The sequence below is a fragment of the Bos grunniens genome, chromosome 29 (assembly GCF_055505025.1).
Source record: "Bos grunniens cultivar Pamir isolate PY7600 chromosome 29, Bosgru_T2T1.0, whole genome shotgun sequence".
Taxonomy (NCBI): Eukaryota; Metazoa; Chordata; class Mammalia; order Artiodactyla; family Bovidae; genus Bos; species Bos grunniens.
The window spans coordinates 39,032,823-39,059,351 of NC_141193.1; the positions used below are offsets into that span (position 1 = coordinate 39,032,823).

The following is a 26,529-nucleotide window of genomic DNA, read 5'->3' on the forward strand; positions in this document are numbered from 1 at the left end:
AAATAGTCTCTCTTGTTCTACCTTTGTCCATTTATGCCCTCAACAGGGCAGCAGGGTGACCCTGTTAAAATATAAGGCAAGCCACACTTCTATTCAAAACCCTCCAAGGGCTGCCAAATCACACTAAGTAAAAACCAAAGTCTTTGTGATGGACTCCAAGGTGCAATGATCTATACCACCACTCCCCTCAAACCTTTGCCCCTCACTTTTTCATCTTGGTTTTGCCATGTTGGCATCCCTTTGCCTTGAGGCCTTTGTATATTCCATTCTTTCTGCCTAGAACACTTTTCACCAAGATACATACACCATTCATTCTTTCAGGTCTATTATTAAATGACATGTTGTCAATGAGGCCTTCCCTTAACCACTGTCTGTATTATAACAACACTCTACCATCACTATTTCTCTCCCTTGTCCTGGCTTATTTTCCCCATACTATTTATCAGCCACCTGACATTATTATGTATTTCTTTATTTTCTACCCCTCCCATGCTAAATCAGTTCCATGAAAGTAAGTTGTTTTTGCTTTGGTTTGGTTTCTTCCTTACACTTTTTGCTAGTCACTGCTATAGTTGCAGTGACTAGAACACTACTTGGGACTTGGGACATAGTAAGTGCTTGATAAATAAATAAATACTAGTATTGAGATCCTTACTCCACTTTATAATGAGGAAATTTAGGTTAAAAAGAGGTTTAGTAACTTGCCCAAAATAATACATATACTTTTGGCCTAAAGCCTTTGTACTCTTCACTCCTTTCACCTACAATGTTTCCATGTTCAAAGCAGGGTCTTAATCTTTGTCTTCTATACCTGTGCACTTTCTATTCCAAAATGCTGCAAGTATTTCACAAGGTTACAATGAGGATTAAATGTAAATATGAACATCAATTAACTTCATAGAATTTTAGGCCATATACAAGTTACAGTTCTTGTAGTTTTATTTTTAAGATCAAAGAAAGAGTAGCCCATTTCTTCAAGCTTCTTTTTATCTAGATATGAAAATACAACTATTCTCTGGGAACCCCGAATAAATTCCAAGCGTTAAAATTTGGATAGGCTGTCTTATGTTACTAATGTGTGGTTTCCTGCAAGTAATGGAAATGAGGTATTTTTGTTCTTGAAATATTCAGAGGCGAGCACCTGGCTAAAAATGACAGTCACATGATTGTAGTTTAAAAATAGCTCCAGGTTTCATCTCTCAGCTGCAGATGTATTTGCAAGTATATAGATACCATACAGCAGGTATAGTCTGCCAGTCAGACTAACTATTGTGAAATAATTGAGTAAATTAATGATAGTGATCATCAGGTTTTTTCAAAACACTGATTTGCAATTTGCTAAAGAATTGTGTGTCTAAAGCATTACATTGCCCAAATGAGAAGCACAATGATCTAAACATTTAGATATTTGGGGAATAAACCACATTTATAATTTCCTCCTAGTGATCTGTGCTAATTTGTACACAGATAAGCATTCAAAAAATCTATTCACCCTCCTGCCCTCCCTTCATTCCACAAGTGTTGTTCCACTCTCTCCCATGTACTTGGAAAGCTGGAGAGGGCCCTTGCAGATGTCATGAGGGCACAGGGTGACTGCAACACTGACCACACAGGGGGAGATCTCAACATTATGGCCCATGTCCAGCATTATGAGAACATGGAATACCAGAACCCCCATAAATAATCTTCAGATCAAGCCCTGAGCCTTTGGAGTGGGAAGTGACTCCAAGACCCTAGACTACCAGATAGCTGACCCTAGGGAGTACCAAATAGTGAGAACTCACACAAAGGAAACTACTTGAATATATGACCCAGCATCACCCAACTACCAGTAGCACCCTGTGCAGGATGCCTCATCTAAACAACAAACAAAACAAAAATTCAAACCCAGTAATCAGCAGATAAGATTACCACCTTACTCAGCCTTGCCCATCAGAGGAAAAACAAACAAAAACTCAGCACAAATCTCACCCTCTACAAAGCTTACACAAACCACTGGACCAATCTTAGGAGAGCAGAAACCAAAAGGAAGAAAGAATTCAACACTGAAGCCTGGGCAAATGAGATCTCAAACACAATAAGTTAAAAATAATAATGAAAAGGCAGAGAAATACTATACAAATTAAGGAACATACTAGAAACACAGAAATCCAAATAAATGAAGAGGAAATAGGCAAGCTATCTGGAAAAAAATTCAGAATAATGATAGTAAAGATGATCAAAAACCTTAAAATGGAGAAAATGCAAGAATCAATTAACAAAGACCTAGAAGAATCAAAGAATAAACATACAGAGACAAGCAACACAATTACTGAAATTAAAAATTCTCTAGAAGAAATCAATAACAACATCTGAAGCAGAAGAACAAATCAGTAAGCTGGAAGATAAAGTGGTGGAAATAACTTCAGAAGAGCAGAATAAAGTAAAAAGAATGAAAAGAACTGAGGATAGTCTCAGAAACTTCTGGGACAATATCAAATGCACCAACTTTCAAATTATAAGGGTCCCAGAAGAAGAAGAGAAAAAGGGTATGAGAAAATTTTTGAAGAGAGTATAGTTGAAAATTTCCCCAACATGGAAAAGGAAATAGTCAATCAAGTTCAAGAGGCTCAAAGAGTCCCATACAGGATAAACCCAAGGAGAAACACACCAAGACACATACTAATCAAAGACTAAACACAAAGAAAGAATATTAAAAGCAGCAAGGGAGAAGCAACAAGTAACATACAAGGGAAACCCTGTGCGCTTAACAGCTGATGTCTCAGCAGAAACTCTGCAGGCCAGAAGGGAATTGCAGGATATATTTAAAGTATTGAAAGGGGAAAATCTACAACCAAGATTACTGTACCCAGCAAGGATCTCATTCGAAATTGATGGAGAAATCAAAAGCTTTGCAGACAAGCAAAAGTTAAGAGAATTCAGTACCCCTAAACTACCTTTACAACAAATGGTAAAGGGACTTACATAATCAAGAAATACAAAAGAAGATAAAAGATCTACAAAATCAACCCCAAACAATTAAGAAAATGGCAATAGGAACATATATATCAATAATTACTTTAAATGTAAACAGATTAAATGCTCCAGCCAAAAGACACAGACTGACCGACTGGATACAAAAACAAGACCCATGCATATGCTGTCTACAAGAAACTCACTTTATACTTAAATACACATTTAAACTAAAAATGAGAGAATGGAAAAATATATTCCATGCAAATGGGAAGCAAAAGAAAGCTGGAGTAGCAACCCTCATATCAGACGAAATAGGCCTTAAAGAAGATTACAAGAGGTAAGGAAGGACACAGCATAATGATCAAGAGATCAATCCAAGAGGAAGACATCACAATTGTAAATATCTATGCGCCCAACATGGGAGCACCTCAAAACATAAGACAAACACTAACAGACATAAAAGGAGAAACTGACAATAACACAATAATAGTAGGAGACTTTAACACCCCACTCATACAGATCATGTGATAGACAGATCATCAAAACTGAAAATTAATAATGAAACGCAAGTCTTAAATGATACATTAGATGAGATGGATCTCATTGATATCTTCAGCACATTCCATCCAAATGCAGAATACATCTTCTTCTCAAGTGTACATGGAACATTCTCCAGGATAGACCAATCTTGGGTCACAAATCGAACCTCAGTAAATTTAAGAAAGTTGAAATTCTATCAAGCATCTTCTCCAATCACAATGCTATGAGACTAGATATCAATTATTTTTTTAAAAAATTGTAAAAAACATAAACACATGGAGATTAAACAACACATTTCTAAAAAACCAACAGGTTATTGAAGAAATCAAAAAGGAAATTAAAAAATTTTTAGAAAAAAAAACAATGAAAACATGACAACTCAAAACCTTTAGGATGCAGCAAAAGCAGTTCTAAGAGGGAAGTTTATAGCAATACAATCCTACCTCAAGAAACAAGAAAAACATCAAATAGACAACCTAACTTTACACCTAAAACAACTGGAAAAAGAAGAACAAAAACAAAAAAAAAAAACTAGAAGGAAAGAAATCATAAAGATCTAAGCAGAAATAAATGAAAAAGAAGTGAAGGAAACAATAGTAAAGATTAATAAAACTAAAAGCTGGTTCTTTGAGAAGATAAACAAAATTGACAAGCCTTTAGCCAGACTCATCAAGAAAAATAGAGGAATCAAATCAACAAAATTAGAAATGAAAAAGAAGAAGTTACAGCAGACAATGTAGAAATACAAAGGATTATTAGAAACTATTATGAACAACTATACAGCAATAAAATGGATAACCTGGAAGAAATGGACAGATTTTTAGAAAAGTTCAATCTTCCAAGACTGAACCAGGAAGAAATAGAAATTATGAACAACCCAATTACACGCACTGAAATTGACATTGTGATAAAAAATCTCTTCAAAAACAAAAGCGCAGGACAAAATGGCTTCACAGGAGAATTCTATCAAACATTTAGAGAAGAGGCAATGCCTATCCTTCTAAAACTCTCTCAAAAAATTTCAGAGGAAGGAACACTTCTAAACTCATTCTGTGAGGCCGCCATCACCCTGATACAAAAACCAAAGACAACACAGAAAAAGAAAACTACAGGACAATATCACTGATGAACATAGATGCAAAACTCCTCAACAAAATTTTCAGAATTTTGCAAACAGAATTCTGCAAACAGAATTCAGCAACACATCATAAAGCTCATACACCATGATTCAGATCAGATCAGATCAGTCTCTCAGTCGTGTCCGACTCTCTGCGACCCCATGAATCGCAGCATGCCAGGCCTCCCTGTCCATCACCAACTCCCGGAGTTCACTCAGACTCACATCCATCAAGTCAGTAATGCCATCCAGCCATCTCATCCTCTGTCATCCACTTCTCCTCCTGCCCCCAATCCCTCCCAGCATCAGAGTCTTTTCCAATGAGTCAACTCTTCGCATGAGGTGGCCAAAGTACTGGAGTTTCAGCTTTAGCATCATTCCTTCCAAAGAAATCCCAGGGCTGATCTCCTTCAGAATGGACCGGTTGGATCTCCTTGCAGTCCAAGGGACTCTCAAGAGTCTTCTCCAACACCACAGTTGAAAAGCATCAATTCTTTGGCGCTCAGCCTTCTTCACAGTCCAACCCTCACATCCATACATGACCACAGGAAAAACCATAGCCTTGACTAGACAAACCTTTGTTGGCAAAGCAATGTCTCTGCTTTTGAATATGCTATCTAGATTGGTCATAACTTTCCTTCCAAGGAGTAAGCGTCTTTTATTTCATGGCTGCAGTCACCATCTGTAGTGATTTTGGAGCCCCAAAAAATAAAGTCTGACACTGTTTTCACTGTTTCCCCATCTATTTCCCATGAAGTGGTGGGACCGGATGCCATGATCTTCGTTTTCTGAATGTTGAGCTTTAAGCCAACTTTTTCACTCTACACTTTCACTTTCATCAAGAGGCTTTTTAGTTCCTCTTCACTTTGTGCCATAAGGGTGATGTCATCTGCATATCTGAGGTTATTGATATTTCTCCCGACAATCTTGATTCCAGCTTGTGTTTCTTCCAGTTCAGCATTTCTCATGATGTACTCTGCATATAAGTTAAATAAACAGGGTGACAATATATAGCCTTGACGAATTCCTTTTCCTATTTGGAACCTGTCTGCTGTTCCATGTCCAGTTCTAACTGTTACTTCCTGGCCTGCGTACAAATTTCTCAAGAGGCAGATCAGATGGTCTGGTATTCAGAATTGTCCACAGTTTATCGTGATCCACACAGTCAAAGGCTTTGGCCTAGTCATTAAAGCAGAAATAGATGTTTTTCTGGAACTCTCTTGCTTTTTCTATGATCCAGCGGATGTTGGCAATTTGATCTCTGGTTCCTCTGCCTTTTCTAAAACCAGCTTGAACATCAAGAAGTTCACGGTTCACATATTGCTGAAGCTTGGCTTGGAGAATTTTGAGCATTACTAGCGTGTGAGATGAGTGCAATTGTGCGGTAGTTTGAGCATTCTTTGGCATTGCCTTACACCATGATTAGTTGGGTTTATTCCAGGAATGCAAGGATACTTCAACATACACAAATCAATCAATGTGATACACTATATTAACAAACTGAAAGATAAAAACCATATGATCATCTCAGTAGATGCCAAAAAAGGCTTTGACAAAGTCAGCACCCATTTATGATTAAAACTCTTCAAAAAATGGGCATAGAAGGAACCCACCTCAACATAGTAAAGGCCATATGTGATAAGCCTACAGCAAACATTATTCTCAATGGTGAAAAACTGAAAGCATTCCCCCTAAGATCAGGAACAAGACAAGGGTGTCCACGTTCACACTATTATTCAACATAATTCTGGAAGTCCTAGCTACAGGAATCAGAGAAGAAAAAGAAATAAAAGGAATCCAGATCAGAAAAGAAGTAAAGCTCTCACTGTTTACAGATGACATGATACTGCACATAGAAAACCCCAAAGATAGTATCAGAAAATTACTAGAGTTAATCAATGAATTTAGCAAAGTTGCAGGATACAAAATTGATACACAGAAATCACTTGCATTTCTATATACTAACAATGAAAAATCAGAAAGAGAAATTAAGGAATCAACCCCACTCAGCATTTCAACAAAAAGAATTAAATATCTAGGAATAGGCTTACCTAAGGAGACCAAAGAACTGTACACAGAAAATTACAAGGCACTAATGGTCAGGAAGCAACAGTTAGAAGTAGACATAGAACAACAGACTGGTTCCAAATAAGAAAAGGAGTACATCAAGGCTGTATATTGTCACCCTGCTTATTTAACTTATATGCAGAATACATCATGAGAAACGCTGGACTGGATGAAGCACAAGCTGGAATCAAGATAGCTGGGAGAAATATCAATAACCTCAGATATGCTGATGGCACCACCCATATGGCAGAAAGCAAAGAAGAATTAAAGAACCTCTTGATGAAAGTGAAAGAGGAGAGTGAAAAAGTTGACTTAAAGCTCACATTCAGAAAACGAAGATCATGGCAATCCGGTCCCATCACTTCATGGCAAATAGATGGGGAAACAGTGGCTAACTTTATTTTTCTGGGCTCCAAAAGCACTGCAGATGGTGATTGCAGCCATGAAATTAAAAGACGCTTACTCCTTGGACGGAAAGTTATGACCAACCTAGACAGCATATTAAAAAGCAGAGACATTACTTTGCCAACAAAGGTCCATCTAGTCAAGGCTATGGTTTTTCCTGTGGTCATGTATGGATGTGAGAATTGGACTGTAAAGAAAGCTGAGTGCAGAAGAATTAATGCTTTTGAACTGTGCTGTTATAGAATACTCTTGAGAATCCCTTGGACTGCAAGGAGATCTAACCAGTCCATCCTAAAGGAGATCAGTCCTGGGTGTTCATTGGAAGGACTGATGTTGAAGCTGAAGCTCCAGTACTTTGGCCACCTGATGTGAAGAGCTGACTCATTTGAAAAGAACCTGATGCTGGGAAAGATTGAAGGTAGGAGGAAAAGGGGATGACAGAGGATGAGATGGTTGGATGGCTTCATCAAGTCAATGGACATGGGTTTGGGTAGACTCCAGCAGTTGGTGATGGATAGGGAGGCCTGGCATGCTGCGGTTCATGGCAGTCTGACACAACTGAGCGACTGAACTGAACTGAACTGAATGAAAGAAATCAAAGACAACATAAACAGAGGAGAGATATTCCATGTTTCTGGGTAGGAAGAATCAGTATTGTGAAAATGACTATACTACCAAATGCAATCTACAGATTCAGTGTGATCCCTATCAAATTACCAATCCCTACCAAATTACAAACGGTATTTTTCACAGACCTAGAACAGAAAAATTAACAATTCATATGGAAACACAAAAGACCCCAAATAGCCAAAGCAATCCTGAGAAAGAACAATGGAGCTGGAGGAATCAACCTTCCTGACTTCAGATTATACTACAAAACTATAGTCATCAAAACAGTATGGTACTGGCCCAAAAGCAGAGATATAGACCAATGGAACAAAACAGAAAGTCCAGAAATAAATCCATGAGCCTATGGGTACCTTATTTTTTACAAAGGAGGCAAGAATATACAATGGGGCAAAGACAGCCTCTTCAATAAATGGTGCTGGGAAAACTGGACAGCTACATGTAAAAGAATGAAATTAGAACACTTCCTAACACCATACACAAAGATAAACTCAAAATGGATTAAAGACCTTAATGTAAGACCAGAAGCTATAAAACTCTTAGAGGAAAACATAGGCAGAACACTTACAACATAAATCAAAGAAAGATTCTCTATGACCCACCTCCTACAGTAAAAGAAATAAAAAGAAAAGTAAACAAATGGGACCTGATTAAACTTAAAAGCTTTTGCACAGCAAAGGAAACTATTAGCAAGGTGAAAAGACAGCTCTCAGAAAGGGAGAAAATAATAGCAAATGAAACAACTGACAAAGGATCAATTTCCAAAATACACAAGCAGCTCATACAACTCAATGCCAGAAAAACAAACAACCCAATCAAAAAGTGGGAAAAAGACTTAGACATTTCTCCAAAGAAGACATACAGATTGCTAACAAACACATCAAAAGATGCTCAACATGGCTCATTATTAGAGAAATGCAAATGAAAACTACAATGAGATATTACCTCACACCAGTCAGAATGGCCATCATCAAAAAGTCTACAAACAATAAGTGCTGGAGAGGATGTGGAGAAAAGGGAACACTCTTGCACTGTTGGTGGGAATGTAAATTGATACAGCCATTATGGAAGATGGTATGGAGATTCCTTAAAAAACTAGGAGTAAAGCCACCATATGACCCAGCAATCCCACTCCTAGGCATACACTCCAAGGAAACCAAAATTGAAAATGACTCATGTATCCTATTTTTCATTGCAGCACAATTTATGATAGCTAGAACATGGAAGCAACCTAGATGTCCATTGACAGAGGAATGGATAAAGAAGTTGTGGTACATATACACAATGGAATATTACTAAGCCATAAAAAGGAACACATTTGAGTCAGTTCTGATGAGGTGGATGAACCTAGAACCTATTAGAGTGAAGTAAGCCAGAAAAAGAAAGATAAATATCATATTCTAACACATATACTTTGACACCACAGTTCCAAAGCATCAATTCCAACCAGTCCATCCTAAAGGAAATCAATCCTGAATATTCATTGGAAGGACTGATGCTGAAGATGAAACTCCAATACTTCGGCCACCTGATGCCAAGAACCGACTCATTTGAAAAGATCCTGATGCTGGGAAAGATTGAAGAGAGGAGGAGTAGGGGACAACAAAGGATGAGATGGTTGGATGGCATCACCGACTCAATGGACTTGAGTTTGAGTAAACTCTGGGAGTTGGTGATGGACGGGGAAGCCCGGCATGCCGCAGTCCATGGGGTCACAAAGAGTTGGACACAACTGAGAGACTGAACTGGCTGAACTGAACACATATACACAGAATGTAGAAAAATGGTACTGAAGAATTTATAGAGCAGCAGTGGAGAAACAAACATAGAAAATAGACTTATGGAAATGGGGAGAGAGGAGGAGAGGGTGAGATGTATGGAAAGAGTAATGTGGAAATTTACATTACTACACGTAAAATAGATAGCCAATGAGAATTTGCTGTTTGGCTCAGGTAACTCAAACAGGGTCTCTGTATCAATTCTAGAGGGGTGAGATGGGCAGGAGATGGGAGGGAGGTTCAAAGGGGAGGGGATATATGTATACCTATGGCTGATGCATGTTGGGGTTTGACAGAAAACAACAAAATTCTGTAAAGCAATTATCCTTCAATAAAAAATAAATTTTAAAAATAATAAAAGCCAGACAATTTTAAAAAATTCTATTCAAGTTTGCAATTTGTTCCATTTAACTAATGGAAAAAAACAATGTGCAAGTTGAAATAAACTTGTCAAAATTCCCTTAGTGGCAAAAAGCAGAAAGAGTCAAAAAACTTAAGAGTCAGTTTCTCCTACAGCTAGTGCTATTTGCCTCCCAGTCTCTGCTTTTTACAACTGAATAGGTTACCTTAGAATCATATGAAATTACCAAAATAATAACAGAACACTTAGGACTTCCCTGGTGGTCCAGTGGTTAAGACTCTGCCTGCCAATGCAGGGCACAATCTCTGGCCTGAGAAGATTCCACCTGTCACAGAGCAACTAAGCCCATGTACCACAACTACTGAGCCCATTCTCTAAGAGCTCACAAGCTAAAGCTACTGAGCCCAAGTGCCACAACTACTGAAGCCCATGCTTCACAACGAGGGAAGCCGCTGCAGTGAGAAGTGCATGCACTACAACTAGAAAGTAACCCTGACTTGCTGCAACTAGAATGCCCAAAGTTATAGTGTTATTCCTTTGTCATCCTGTTAACTCGACCGTGCTCCATGACCCACTGTACTCAGTCTTAATCCAGGACATTTATCCCGCAGATGCATATCCCAAGGCAGACAGTGAGAGGCAAGTGTTGAAGTGGGGAGGAGTTTTAAGAAAAGGTGCAAATTCATTCTGTAGATGACTCCTACAGTGGAGGTGGGAGGGAGACATCTAAAAGCAGACTCTTGCATCTGCCCTATGTTGGTGGTGGTCTTCAGTCGCTAAGTCGTGTCCAACTCTTTGCAACTCCATGAACTGTAGCACGCCAGGCTTCCCTGTTCTTCACTATCTCCTGGAGTTTGCTCAAACTCATGTCCATTGAGTCAATGATGCCACCCAACCATCTTATCCTCTATCACCTCCTTCTCCTCCTGCCCTCAGTCTTTCCCAGCATCAGGGTCTTTTGCAATGATTTGGCTCTTCGCATCAGGAGGCCAAAGTATTGGAGCTTCAGCTTCAGCATCAGTGCTTCCAGTGAATATTTAGGGTTGATTTCCTGCTCAATAAATGCTGAATGAATGAATGGGTGAATGAATGAGTGCCTCATTAGTAATGTGTAAGTAGTCTCATTCCTAATTATGAAGGATAGTGTTTTAAATGCTATCTAAAAAATAGAACCATATAATGTGTTTTAGCTGGAAGGGATCTTAAAAATATCTAATGTCATGTCCATATTTTGTAGTTGGGAAAATTAAGACTTGAAAGCCATATGGTTTCTCAGTATCAGCTGGGACTAGAATTTGACTCCTAATTCTCAGTGTAATACTCTTTCCAATATATGATAGGATAAAGCATCTTTGAGGAGATACCCCATGTCCAAGGGCAGAGAAGCCTCAGCAAGATGGTAGGAGGGGTGAAATCACATTTAGGTATGGACCTGCCAGAGATGCTCAGAGGGCTGAAACAAACCCTTTGTGCACCAGGACCCAGATACCCCACAGAGACTGAGCCAGAACTGTGTATGAGTGTCTCCTGTGGAGGTACAGGTCAGCAGTGGACTGCTTCAGGGGCAGGGGCTCTGGGTGCAGCAGACCTGGATATGGCATAAGCCCTCTTGGAGGAGGTTGCCATTAGCCCCACCATAGGGCCTCCAGAACTTACACTGGACTGGGGAAACAGACTCTTGGAGAGCACAAACAAAACCTTGTGTGCACCAGTGACCACACGAGAGACTGACCCAGACTTGCCTGTAAATGTCCAGAAGTCTCTGGCGGAGGTGTGGGTTGGCGGTGGCCTGCTGCAGGGTTGGAAGCACTGCGTGCAGCAGTGCATGCATGGGACCTTTTGAAGGAGGTCACCATTATCTTCATTACCTCCACCATAGTTTGGCCTCAGGTCAAATAACAGGGAGGAAACACAGCCCTGCCCATCAACAGGAAATTAGATTAAAGATTTACTGAGCATGGCCCCACCTATCAGAACAAGACCCAGTTTCCCCCTCAGTCAGTCTCTCCCATCAGGAAGCTTCCAAAGCCTCTTGTCCTTCTCCATCAGAGGGCAGAGAGAATGAAAACCACAATCACAGAAAACTAACCAATCTGATCACATGGACCATAGCCTTGTCTGACTCAATGAAACTGTGAGCTATGCCAAGTAGGCCCACCCAAGATGGACAGGTCATGGTGGAGAGTTCTGACAAAATGTGATCCACTGGAGAAGAGAATGGCAAACCACTTCAGTTTTCTTGCCTTAAGAACCCCATGAACAGTATGAAAAGGCAAAAAGATGGGACACTGAAAGATGACCTCCCCAGGTCCATAGGTGCCAAATATGCTACTGGAGATCTGTGGAGAAATAACTCCAGTAAAAATGAAGAGACCGAGCCAAGGCAAAAACAACACCCGGTTGTGTATGTGACTGGTGATGGGAAGTAAAGTCTGATGCTGTGAAGAGCAATATTGCATAGGAACCTGGAATGTTAGGCCCATGAATCAAGGCAAATTGGAAGTGGTCAAACAGGAGATGGCAAATAAACATCGACATTCTAGGAATCAGTGAACTAAAATGGACTGCAATGGGCGATTTAACTCAGATGACCATTATATCTACTACTGTGGGCAAGAATCCCTTGGAAGAAATGGAGTAGCCATTATAGTCAACAAGAGTCCAAAATCCAGTACTTGGATCAATCTCAAAAACGACAGAATGATCTCTGTTCGTTTCCAAGGCAAACCATTCAATATCACAGTAATCCAAGTCTCTGCCCCAACTAGTAATGCTGAAGAAGCTGAAGTTGAACGGTTCTATGAAGACCTACAAGACCTTTTAGAACTAACACCCAAAAAAGATGTTCTTTTCATTATAGGGGACTGGAATGCAAAAGTAGGAAGTCAAGAAACACCTGGAGTAACAGGCAAATTTGGCCTTGGAGTACGGAGTGAAGCAGGGCAAAGGCTAATAGAGTTTTGCCAAGAGAACACACTGGTCATATCACCCTCTTCCAACAACACAAGAGTAGACTCTACACATGGACATCACCAGATGGTCAACACCAAAATCAGATTGATTATATCCTTTGCAGCCAAAGATGGAGAAGCTCTATACAGTCAGCAAAAACAAGACCAGGAGCTGACTGTGGCTCAAATCATGAACTCCTTATTGCCAAATTCAGACTTAAATTGAAGAAAGTAGGGAAAACCACTAGACCATTCAGGTATGACCTAAATCAAATCCCTTATGATTATACAGTGGAAGTGAGAAATAGATTCAAGGGATTAGATCTGATAGACAGAGTGCCTGAAGAAGTATGGATGGAGGTTCATGACATTGTACAGGATGCAGGGATCAAGACCATCCCCAAGAAAAAGAAAGGCAAAATGGTGGTCTGAGGAGGCCTTACAAATAGCTGTGAAAAGAAGAGAAGTGAAAGGCAAAGGAGAAAAGGAAAGATATACCCATTTGAATACTGAGTTCCAAAGAATAGCAAGGAGAAATAAGAAAGGCTTCCTCAGTGATCAGTGCAAAGAAATAGAGGAATAGAATAGAATGGGAAAGACTAGAGATGGGCACAATAAAGGACAGAAACGGTATGGACCTAACAGAAGAAGATATTAAGAAGTGGCAAGAATACACAGAAGAACTATACAAAAAAGATCTTCATGATCCAGATAATCACGATGATGTGATCACTCATCTAGAGCCAGACATCCTGCAATGTGAAGTTAAGTGGGCCTTAGGAAGCAACACTATGAACAAAGCTAGTGGAGCTGATGGAATTCCAGTTGAGCTATTTCAAATCCTAAAAGATGATGCTGTGAAAGTGCTGTGCTCAATATGCCAGCAAATTTGGAAAACTCAGCAATGGCCACAGGACTGGAAAAGGTCAGTTTTCATTCCAATCCAAAAGAAAGGCAATACCAAAGAATGCTCAAGCTACTGCACAATTGCACTCATCTCACACACTAGTAAAGTAATGCTCAAAATTCTCCAAGCCAGGCTTCAGCAATATGTGAACCGTGAACTTCCTGATGTTCAAGCTGGTTTTAGAAAAGGCAGAGGAACCAGAGATCAAATTGCCAACATCTGCTGGATCATGAAAAAAGCAAGAGAGTTCCAGAAAAATATCTACTTCTGCTTTATTGACTATGCCAAAGCCTTTGACTGTGTGGATCACAACAAACTGTGGGAAATTCTTCAAGAGATGGGAATCCCAGACCACCTGACCTGCCTCCTGAGAAACCTGTATGCAGGTCAAGAAGCAACAGTTAGAACTGGACATGGAACAACAGACTGGTTCCAAATAGGAAAAGGAGTACGTCAAGGCTGTATTTTGTCACCCTTCTTATTTAACTTATGTGCAGAGTACATCATGAGAAACACTGGACTGGATGAGGCACAAGCTGGAATCAAGATTGCTGGGAGAAATACCAATAACTTAAGATACGACCTCAGATATGACACCATCCTTATGGCAGAAAGCAAAGAAGAACTGAAGATCCTCTTGATGAAAGAGAAAGAGGAGATTGAAAAAGTTGGCTTAAAGCTCAACATTCAGAAAACCAAGATCATGGCATCCAGTCACATCACTTCATGGCAAGCAGACAGGGAAACAATGGAAACAGTGACTTTATTTTCCTGGGCTCCAAAATCACTGCAGATGGTGATTGCAGCCATGAAATTAAAAGATGCTTGCACCTTGGAAGAAAAGCTATGATCAACCTAGACAGCCTATTAAAAAGCAGAGACATTACTTTGCCAACAAAGATCCGTCTAGTCAAAGCTATGGTTTTTCTAGTAGTCATGTATGGATGTGAGCTGGACTATAAAAAAAAAGCTGAACACCAAAGAATTGATGCTTTTAAACTGTGGTGTTGGAGAAAACTGTTGAGAGTCCCTTGGACAGCAAGGAGATCCAACCAGTCCATGCTAAAGGAAATCAATCCTGAATACTCATTGGAAGGACGAATGCTGAAGCTGAAACCAATACTTTGGCCACCTGATGCCAAGAACTAACTCATTGGCAGTTCTAATGCTGGGAAAGATTGAAGGTGGGAGGAGGGGATGAGAGAGGATGAGATGGTTGGATGACATCACCGACTCGATGGACATGAGTTTGAGTAAGTTGTGGGAGTTGGTGATGGACAGGGAGGCCTGGCGTGCTGCAGTCCATGGGTTCGCAAAGAGTTGGACACGACTGAGCAACTGAAATAAACTCAACTGAAAGCATCTTTCTCATCATTAGCAATGTTGCTGCTGCTGCTGAGCTGCTTCAGTCATGTCCGACTCTGTGCGACCCCATAGACCACAGCCCACCAGGCTCCCCCGTCCCTGGGATTCTCCAGGCAAGAACACTGGAGTGGGTTGCCATTTCCTTCTCCATCATCAGCTATGTGAGTGAAGTGAAGTCGCTCAGTCGTGTTCGACTCTTCGTGACCCCACGGACTGCAGCCCACCAGGCTCCTCCGTCCATGGGATTTTCCAGGCAAGAATACTGGAGTGGGTTGTCATTGCCTTCTCCATCATCAGCTATGTGAGTGAAGTGAAGTCGCTCAGTCGTGTCCGACTCTTTGTGACCCCATGGACTGTACCCTATCAGGCTCCTCTGTCCATGGGATTTTCCAGGCAAGAGTACTGGAGTGGGTTGTCATTGCCTTCTCCATCATCAGCTATGTGAGTGAAGTGAAGTCGCTCAGTCGTGTCCGACTCTTTGTGACCCCATGGACTGTACCCTATCAGGCTCCTCTGTCCATGGGATTTCCCAGGCAAGAGTGCTGGAGTATATTGCCATTTCCTTTCCAGGGTATCTTCCTGACCCAGGAATCAAACCCAGGTCTCCCACATTGCAGGCAGACACTTTACCGTCTGAGCCACCAGGGTAGTCACTGCTGCTGCTGCTGCTGCTAAGTCACTTCAGTCGTGTCCGACTCTGTGCGACCCCAGAGACAGCAGCCCACCAGGCTCCCCTGTCCCTGTGATTCTCCAGGCAAGAACACTGGAGTGGGTTGCCATTTACTTCTCCAATGCATGAAAGTGAAAAAATAAAGTGAAGTCACTCAGTCGTGTCCGACTCCTAGCGACCCCATGGACTGCAGCCCACTAGGCCCCTCCATCCATGGGATTTTCCAGGCAAAGAGTACTGGAGTGGGGTGCCATTGCCTTCTCCTCATTAGCTATAATTAGCTTATAATTTTCCCATCCTTAATACAGCATAGGAAACTTATTTAATATTATATTTGGAGAGGGCCTTAAAGATTATTCACTACAGCCTCTTATTTTACAGGGAAGAAATCCATAGCGCAAAAAAACTTGTCTAAAGTGAACTCATTAGAAAATTGACATTCAAACTCAAGTCTTCAGATCCCGGATCCATAGCACATTCTGTGTCATGCTGGAAGACATTAGTGTACTTAAAACTGGTTTGCTTTTTCATTGTTTGATGGCATATGATCGTCAAAATGTGGGCAACAAGAAATGTTTATTTATTTACAAGTACATGGGAAAGCAGTTTCCATTCATCTTTTTTAAAAAATTCTGTTACAAATAAAAAGTTATTAATACATTCATCCTTTGCACACAAAATACATTCTTTTTACTCTCAGTATGAATTATTTCTTAATAATAAAAACCAAAGCTACAATGGACAGTCAAGTGGTTTGGCAATTTGACAATGTTTTTTCAAGAAGGAAAATCCACACTTTGAAAGACAGTCAATATTCATAAAGGAATTGTATATGAAAAGTGCTCTTTCATTGAATCCTTGAAGATTGAGTGCTGCTCTCCAGTATGATTTATAGTCGTCCTTTCCCACGAAATTCTCCATGTGATGAAAACCCAATTTGCACAAGACTGAAGCAGTCTTCATGACATTGGCTATCATATCTAAATGATAGCCTCATAGAAAAATTCTTAGAGACACAGTAGTGTGTCAGCCATTATTCAAGAGTCTCCTAATTGACCAACTGATCTAAGATTACAAGTTGCATTCTCTAAGGATTTTAAGAAGCTCTGCTTAAATGAACACAAGTGACTTGATTTGCTAGACTACTTGCTTAAATTTTAAGAGACATGAAAACATATCCCCACACAGAAAACTTGTACACAAATATATATATATATACACATATATATAGCAGCATTATTTATAATAGCCAAAAAGTGAAAACAACCCAAATGTCCATCAACTGCTGGACAAGTAAAATGTGGTATGTGTATACATACAATGGAATATTATTTAGCCATAAAAAATGTATTAATTCATGCTACAACATGACACTTGGTACAACATGAAACTTAAAAACATTATGCTAAGTTAAAGAAGCCAGACACAAAAGAGCACATATTGTATGATTCCATTTATATGGAATGCCCAGGATAGGCAAATCTGTAGCAACAAAATAGATTAGTGGTTGTGAGAGGTTGATGGGAATCAGGAAGAGTGATTGCTAATGGGTACAGAATTTCTTTGGGAGATAATGAAAATGTTCTGGAGTCAAAGAATGGTGATGGTTGCACAACTTTGTGAAAACACCAAAAAACATTGAATTGTACACTTTACAGGGGTAAATTGCATGATGTTCGAATTATGTCTGCATTTTGAAAAGAGAAATGCAACTTCATTTTAAAATATCTTGTCAGATTCCTGCTCCCTCTACCACTTTTTAATGTGGATTAAAGTGTTCAGACAATCACCTTTCTACAAAATGTTTTCAGATAATTGCACTCACATCATCATCGGCTTATATTTCTAACAGGCATTTTATTAAAAAGGAATACGTGAACACAGAAGACATGATACAGCATACCATTAATATCTGCATATTAACATTTAAAATCAAGTATTTTGCTTGTGTTGAAGCTAACAGTTAGATTTTATATATTGATGTATTTAGATATTATTGAGAGCCTATGCTTAAAACCAATAAAGAGCTGAGTCCATAAGATTCCATGATGAACAAATCTGTTTATGTTTGTTGGTTAAACTATGTTTATGTTAAAGATCCATTTCGATGGAAAGAGATATGTAAAGGGAAACTAGGGATTTTCTGTCTTCATAAAACAGCTTATCTAAATATTTTAACTAGCTGCTGAGAAGACCTCCAGAATTATATATTTTGTATTTTATTTCATCCCTATACTAAAAGTCATGCATTAAAATGTATGCAACAATATATATGGGGCATACTTTTTCCCTTTAGGTTATGAAAAAAAATCTCTTCTTAACCCTTTATTATCTGAAAGTTTGATCAAAAGTGGGGTTTTTTGTTTTTTTTTTTGCTGAAAACAGCAATTTTATTCACACACTTTATGTAAGTGTATTTAAGTAGCTCCCTTCAGATCATCAAAGAGGCCCGAACCATCTGGTATGTCTAGAGGCCACTTCAGTGAGCAGAAATTAGAAGCCAGCATTCCAGTCATTTGAAATTTTCTACAACAGGAACACGAAAGCCCCCAAATGCCTTAAAGGAATAAAAGGATTCACACACAAATTTTTTTTTAATAAATCAATTGACATTCAAGTAGCCTACAAGAAATTTCCACTATCATTCGGCAATTGTATAGAACAAGAGAATATTTATTCTTAATGATTACTTTCCAGAAAGCAGTATGTTTAGCAGCTGTTTTTCAGAGGGCTTCTCAAGTTTTGCTATTGTTATTTAATCCAGGCATAACTGTGTAACTTTAAACAAAAGCTCTGCACCATTCAACCAACTAGTGACAAATTATTCTAGCAGACCAGATTCTTACCTTTTGCTACTCTGTGCAAGAATTTTTGCTTTATTAGGCATTTGGTATTCTGATTTTTATTTCAGAATGTAGAAAAGGCAAGAAACCCTGCTAATATTAGGTGTTGGTAATTATGTCCATCAAATTATGTCATATATGAAATTACATTCTAAAAGTAGTTGACAAAGCTGGGATTCGTGACTCCACTTTTACCAAGAGGAGAAAACGAGAGCCACACAACCAGAATAAGTCTTCAGAAGCACACTTGGTTATCAATAATATGTTAACTAAAGAAGAAAATACTAACTGAAGAGTTACAACAGTGTTTGTGATCTAAATCTGATCACTATCGATAAGAATCCTGACAGTCCCCAAGGGGATAATAATTATCACCTTAATGAACTTTTTCTGTCAGCTTTTTTAAAATGAGGCAAAAGGGTAATAATAAATGGCAAACATGGCCCTTTAAAAAGAAGACAGGATCAACCAATTTTTCTTCTCATGGAGGATGGGATCAAGAAGAAAGAGGTTCAAATTGCACTGTGAGGTATTTCAGTAATAAGGTTAAGTTTCCTGATAATGAGTTTACAACCCTGGAATTGCCCATTGGAAGAGAAAGAATACCTTTCTTGAAGTAGGTAAAGAAGTGGAGTCTCTTGGGTAACAGTTATGCACTAAGGCAGAAAAGTGGATTAAATACATGACTTTCTTTTAAGGCTCTTTCAGAAACAGAGTTTTCGTTTTTGTTTTTCTGAAGTCAGGAGGGTTCCTTGTTTTGTTCAAAGGATCTAGACTTGTATCAAACCATCCAAAGTCTGCTCTTCATCAAGGAGAAAAGAACAAATATTTGGGTGCTTACTGTTTACCAAGTTCAGTACTTTCAATTTATCTAATCTTCACAATAATCCTGACAGGTATATTACTATTAGTCTATCTGATAGATGAGGAAATGGATGCTCAAGAGATTGTGCTTTGCATAATGTTACAGCTAATTCAAGGGAATTCTAGGACTCCTCACCTCTACCCTAGTGTTCCATCTTCTAATCACCTCCCTACATCACTCCCTGATGTGTCAAAGTCACAACCCACCAAGGATTCCATCAGGAACTAGAACACAACACCTCTAAAAATTTTGCTTTAACTCAGTGGAAAAGTAAAATTTTGACTCATGCACATCATGCAGTCAATTAAAGAGGAGGCTAGCTCTTGTGCTCTGATTTCTCATCCAAAGGAATCAAAGAAAGTCTCACCCAGACTCAATGTTTCTCACCATAGTGATGCAAGACCAATGACTTTTGTTTAAGAAGACCAATAAAGAGCCATCTACCAGCGTTGCAAGGATGCAAGTTATTTTGCAGGTGGAATCATTAGAGTCATGGACTTCAGTAGTAAATATTGCTTATAATTATCTCTGATTTTCAAATCAAAGATCTATCTACATGAAGCAACTTGGTCTCCATTCTTTTAAAACCATTTTCAGATCATGTTTTTTCAAAGGATCAAACAAACTAACCAAACGTCATTTGAGATTTTTCCTAGATCGATCTTGGGGACTGCTCTATGCCAGTGACCACCAGCCCATCTGTGATGGGAGCTGTAAAACTTCATGTTTGTATATTTATGGGATGTTTTACTGAAGATTCTGCTCTGCTAAAAAGGTTTATCCTGAAACCCTGAAGAGATAGCAACTATTCACTAAAACTGAGCATGGCCTATGTTTGGCAAGTGACAGATACATAATTTCCATGATTTCATGTGGGCTTCCCTAGGGGTTCAGATGGTAAAGAGTCCGTCTGCAATTTGAGAGACCTGGGTTTGATCCCTGGGTCGGGAAAAATCCCCTAGAGAATCGAACGGTTCATGCAACTTCTACTAAAACAATACATTTTTAATCTTTAACTCAAGACCCAGTTTGTGATTTCAACAAGACATCAATGAATGGACCAAAAAAAGCAATTCCAGCCTAAGGGTATAATAGCCAGTCTCAACCTAATGACATGTAAGCAACCTCCTTCCTGGAGAGGGGCATGCACTTTGGGCACAAGAGAAAAACCTTTAAAAAATTATTAGCTGTGGGTCAACAGATATTTAATTGAACATGTTATGAGGTGCAAAGTGCTATAAATAGAATTTTAATAGGTCTCTTGTCCACCCCAAGAAGTGCTGTGACCCTCTCCACACCATCTTTGCCACGTTCTCATTGAGCCTTTGCTTGACAGAGGCCGCCCCTTCCATGGGGAACCAACTTGTTCTTTCTAATGTGAAGTTCAAATCCATGGCCCTGTGACCTCTATTCAGTGGGTCTTATTCCACCCCTTCACACCAGAGTCTTATTCTAATATACCCACTGTATTCCTCTCTTTACCAAGCTAAACGTCCCCAAATCCTTCAAATATTGTTCAAACATTTTAAATCTAAAACTCCTTCACCACCTTTGCTTTGCCTCAATTTGGTTTCTTTTTTTTAATCACCAAAAACATTTTGTATTGGGCTATAGCTGATCTCAATTTGTTTTTAAACAATGGCTCCCCAAAATGACTGCAAAGTTCCCATGGGCCTAGGAAAGGAGATGAAGTGTTGTCTCCCCTGCTCTAACATTACTATAGTTAATGAGCTATTGGAAGGGATGATAATTTCTCAGTTCAGTATGCTCTCTCCCCAGTTTGAAGAATCTAAGGAAAATCATTTTTCCCTCCAAACACAAATAGGCTCAGGTCACAGATATGAAACCCAGGAAGAAGAAGAAAAAAAAAAAAAAAATACAAAGCACATCTCTTTCTTAGCCCCAAATTAGTGTTTAACCATACTGCTTATGTAGAGTACATTTTGTCAGAAGGGTAACATGTTTTTTCCCTGTTTTTCATTTTCTAGTTAAGTCTCAAGAGTATTTGTTGCACTAAAACACATCTCAGGGCCATGGTTGAAGAGAATAAGTAACCAGTTGAAGTTGAAAAAAAAAAAAAAAACTAAAAACTTCTAGAAAAAAACAAAGGGTAAACCCTAGAAGAGCTCTTTCAGAGGCTAACAGGGCAGTGATCCTTAAAGTACTTATGATTATGAAATACACAGGGTTTTGTAGGATTGAGAAACAGAAAATGTCTATCTTTAAAGCTGTTGGTTTGATACATGGAAAAAACTAGCTTTTTTTCTGACTATAATATGATCCCATTCATGTAGATTATTTAAAAAGGAAGAAGAAGTTTTCATTTTAGTCAGAGGACCAATTCAAAATCATTTGCAACTGGTATTTACTCAGAAAGATTCATTGACTGAACCTTGATAATGGATCTGGAAGAATTATGGTAAATGAGGCAAATCATTATCTAACACTGGAAGTCACCAGTGTCCTCCAAAGACATATTCATAAACAGAAGAGGAAAGAAGAATCCAGTCCTTGGTTAAATACTGCCTCTTCTCTCCAACAAGTCTAAATTGCTTAAATAGCCCTAATCCAAGTATCTTATTTTGGCCAATGGCTTTTGCCTCTCTTACCAAACTGTAACTCAGAAACTAACACATTGTCAATCCATTTCATTTTCACTTTGTTATTTTCTTGCCTCTTTACTCAGAGGTGCTAACATGAAACAAAAAAAAAAAAGAAGAAGAAGAAGAAGAAAAGGCCAAGGAAAGCTAACGGCCTACTCTAAGTAATCCACAGAAGGATAACTGGCTATATATAATCAAACTTAAATGTGACTATAATTCAATAGCTCTAACAAAACACATGGAGGACTAAAAAGCCTTGCATAGGTAAAGGACAAAGCATAAAATCCTTTGAGGATACAGCCTATACAAAGCCATAATATCATTAACATGAGTAAACTATATGATTTCACAGATTCTCCAGATCTGGCTCTATGACATGATTATGATGCACTGTAAACAGAAAAAGTTTGCCATATATTTAGTAACTTTATTTAAAGAAAAAAAAATCACACCAAAACAGAAGCGGACATGGACTCTGGTGGTCTTACGAATCAGATCAGGCCAAACTGAACTATGAGAACACAACCCTCTTTTTCATCCATCATTAAATGAGAATTTGTTTTCATTTAAGAAGGCTCATCTTAGCAAATATGACCAAGGCAATAGCAACTAATAGACAAATCAACACGTTTGGGTCCTGGCCTGGGTTAAGATCACCATATTTAAATGGTGTCCTTTCTCAAGTTCTATTTGAGAAATTTCTGTTTAACCAGAAAAGCTCCTCTTGGCACTAAGTTGTTTATTCAACTAATATTTACTGAGCACCTACAATATTGTCAGGGCTTGTTCTCAAACTTAGATACATTAGGGAACAAGTGTCCATAGGCCTAATCTAGAATTCATACAGCTAAGAGAGAAAAAAAAGAAACAAAGCCCTACATTCTCATATGTCCCTGCTGATGTGGTGTAGACGGGTGACTGTTAAGTACAGAAAGGCTGCAAGGAATAAAGGAGGAAAGAGGCCAAGAGCAGAGCCTTCTAATCCCCTTAAAGTTCAGCCAAGAGTATATAAAGGAGACTGTTTCCTAAGAAATAATCTCAGAACGCAAGAGTGGCCCTACAGCCTGCTATTTTACAACTATTGTGTCCAATCTAACAGTATTCTAGCCTCTATTTCATAAAGCAACTTTATTTTCAACATACTTGCTGCTATGAAACAAAGTTGGGTCATGATGTACTGGGGACTTTGGATTTTGCTCTAAATGAGACCTAAACTTAAGGGCATTTCCTCACCATGTAAAAAGAGCTGTTCTGCTCACCTTGATCAACTTTTCTGAATACCTTTTATTTGCTGGCTTGATGAGGAAGATGGGGAGGGAAAGGCAACCACGATAAGTTATTTTGGTTGGTGTTTATGAAAATTATTTTCTTTCCTATAGAGATAGATTCTGAAATAAAAGCAACTCAAACTTCTGGGATCCCTTTTTCTTACCCACAGTATCAGGACAACCATGGTGAAGCCAACCATAGCATCAGTCCCTTAAACAATATGTACAGTTCCCATGTGCAAGTGACAGGTCACTCTGAAACCTGCCCTAGAAATGCTAGAAAGGCTTCACCAATATTGTGTCTGTACATGACTCGTTGCTTTAAAATTCAATAGCTTTCACACATCAGTGTATCAGGACCAAGACTGCCACCATCTACAACAACAGTAGAATTACCTATCATATCCTAATCCCATGACTCATCCCTCAGTTATGCTAAGCAGCAAGCTACTGAAACATGTGACAGCATCAGCAGCAAACAGCTTTAATCATTGTCCCAATTTGCATTTATATCCGTGAACAAATTGGAAGCATGGCACTGAAGAAACAGCAACACACATTCAGCATCACGGCTTCCATTTGAGTTCTGTTTTTTAAATTGGCTAAGTAAAGGCATACACACCTCCATCTGAATTGGAGATTTGCAGGAACATATGCATACAAGGAAGGGTGGGGAGGACAGGGATAAGGTAAAAAGGGGAAAATCGGGAAAGAAAGCGAGGAAAAGAAAAAGATATCGGAAAGAATGACTGGTCATGAGTCTGAGAGTAACATTACTACAAGGAGATGACAAATGACTACTCCATCTGCTTCCACAAGCAGATTTTTTTTCTAAGGTTATCACTGCAGATACAAAAATGGTTCGTGAGACTTTTCATCCACTGCAACTCTCACTTACCATACTAAAAACATCTACAAAATCCTAAGCGTTGGTCTGTCCAAGATGGATAGTACCAGGAAGCAAAAGACGAGACTTGCTATCAAGGACTGTGCTCTGCTTGGAACTCCGCATTGCAGTCCATTAATCCACAGTATTTTGGTCAGATCAGGTCTGGTTTTTCATACTACTCATAATGTCTCAGAGCTAATCTCTTATATGGGGGTGTCAACCATTCTATTTTTTTTTTTCATTTTTCAAACTTTTTCATTTACTTGAGGGGCAGGAAAGATGGGAGAATGGAAGAAGAAAATGGTAGAGACTTAGAGGGGAAGAGGAAAGGAAAAGTATTCTCTTTTCCAATAAATCTATCCTAGGACAGGTCGTAATGAAACTTCGAGAAAGAGAGCTGATTCATGGACTTCCCTTAATTTTTGTTTTATTTCTATGTAAGGTATGTAAGGACATCGATGTACTAAAATGTTTGGTCTGTGAAAGAGCAGAATCATTAGCACCAGAAGGAGTTGTGGAGCGTGTTGTGTACAGTATTAAAACAATGATTGTTACTGTTGTCATGGGTAAAGGTTTCATCTCACTATTACATCCCAAAGTTCTTGAAAGTGCCCGTGGAAAAAAGAGAAATAACACTTGTCAAAATCTCCATGGAGTCATCCACACGCACCACAGAGACAGGACTTGGCCTTCCTGGTTTTGGTTTCTCTGGTAGACAAGAAAACCAGGGCCCCCAGAAGCCCTAAAGAGCAGCCCCCACATGCAGCCACTGACGTGCAGGAGGGGTCCCTACGGTACGTTTCCCCCTGGACCGTGTTCAGGAATGCGTTTTACTTGCTTGTTTAAAAAAACAAAAGCAACATGCTCTGCAGATCATGGAGCGCCTAGTGCAATTTTCTCCTTGACCCGACTCCAGACTGCAAAAGGGTGAAACCATTATATGTTCCGCGAATGCTGGCCTGCGGACGAGGCCCTGGCCCGCCGTGCTTTGTAAGCTCGGGAGCCCACAGGAGTCAGAAGGTCCCAGAGCGGGAGCCACAGTCATCGCCAGGTCTCCCCAGCAACTGGTGGCCCATCAGGGCAGCTGCGGATTCCTCTCGCCTCGCCTTGCCTCAGCCTTTAGTTGAAATTACAACAAGTCAAATAGCTGATACTTTTCCCTTCTCCAGGTAAGGGTGAGGATACATTGTTCACCAGGGTGTTCTGCCTGGCTTCACTGATGAGGCGGCAAGCCAAGTCAAGGAAGAGTTTCTCCACGTTATCGGATTCCTTGGCTGAGGTCTCCAGATAATACATGTCCTGAGCTTCTGAGAATTCTTCAGCTCTCTGCTGGGAGACCTCTCTCCTTTCAGCCAGATCAATCTTGTTGCCTAAAACAGCAGTAAAATCAGAGAGAGAGAGGGTCGTCATTTGACTTTTTTGCAGATTCGGAAACATCCAATTCAGCTCCGTATCTGAAGTCAAACCAGACAGAAGGAAAGTAAAGCGAAACAAATGGGACTATGATTCCTGGGTTGTTTATTTTAAAACATCAGTTCCATTTGTAATGGCAAAGAACTGGAACCAACCCAAAAGCCTACCAGCTGGGTACTGGCTGCATAAAGTGTTATAACCATAGCTATCTGGAGTTATGTGCCACAGGAAAAAGCAATAAGGAAGGACTCCCCTGGTGGTCCGGTGGTTAAGAATCTGCCTGCCAACACAGGGGACATGAGTTTGGTCCCTGGTCCGGAAGATCCCACAGCTGTGGGGCATCTAAGCTCATGTACCACAACTACTGAGCCCTCACATCACACTTAACGGAGCCCACACACCTTAGAGACCGTGCTCCACAAGAGAAGCCCGCACACCGCAACTAGAGAAAGCCTGCGCTCAGCAACGAAGACCCAGTGCAGCCAAATACGAAGAAATGAATAAAAGTAAACAATATTACTTTAAAAAAGCAATGAGGACTATCTCTACAGGCTATCATGGAACGAGACATTAGGACTGGTCGTTAAGCAAATAAAGCAAAGCAGGAAAAAAGTATATATAAGACCCAGCTCTCGATCTAAGCAAAGGGACTGAAAAAATACATACATACAGTGTCTTATTTTATTAATGAGAGACTGAAACAAAATTTTAATTTTAAAGATAATTATTACCTGTGAAAGGAACAAGGGTGAGGGGTGAAAATCAGACCTCTCTAAATATACTTTGTGTCATAGATTTGACTTCAGAACCTTATCAATGTTTTATATGACTATACAATATGAAATTGAATTTAAAAAGCAATTCCTAACATTGAAAACAAAATTAAACAAATGAAGCTGGTTATC

General features: G+C 39.4%; 1 protein-coding gene across 6 annotated transcripts in view; it reads right to left on the reverse strand.

Moving 5' to 3' along the window:
- Positions 1–16,300: 16,300 nt before the first annotated feature.
- RAB30 (RAB30, member RAS oncogene family) overlaps positions 16,301–26,529 on the reverse strand; it is a 102,687-nt gene continuing 92,458 nt past the window's right edge. For 5 of the 6 annotated variants that reach the window (XM_086384574.1, XM_086384573.1, XM_086384571.1 and 2 more), the window contains one exon: positions 22,461–25,581. In XM_086384574.1, the coding sequence (XP_086240700.1) occupies positions 25,331–25,581 (251 nt within the window). In that variant the 3' untranslated portion in view covers positions 22,461–25,330. Of the gene's footprint in view, positions 25,582–26,529 lie in introns of all 6 variants that reach the window. The other variant, XM_086384570.1, reaches the window with a different exon arrangement.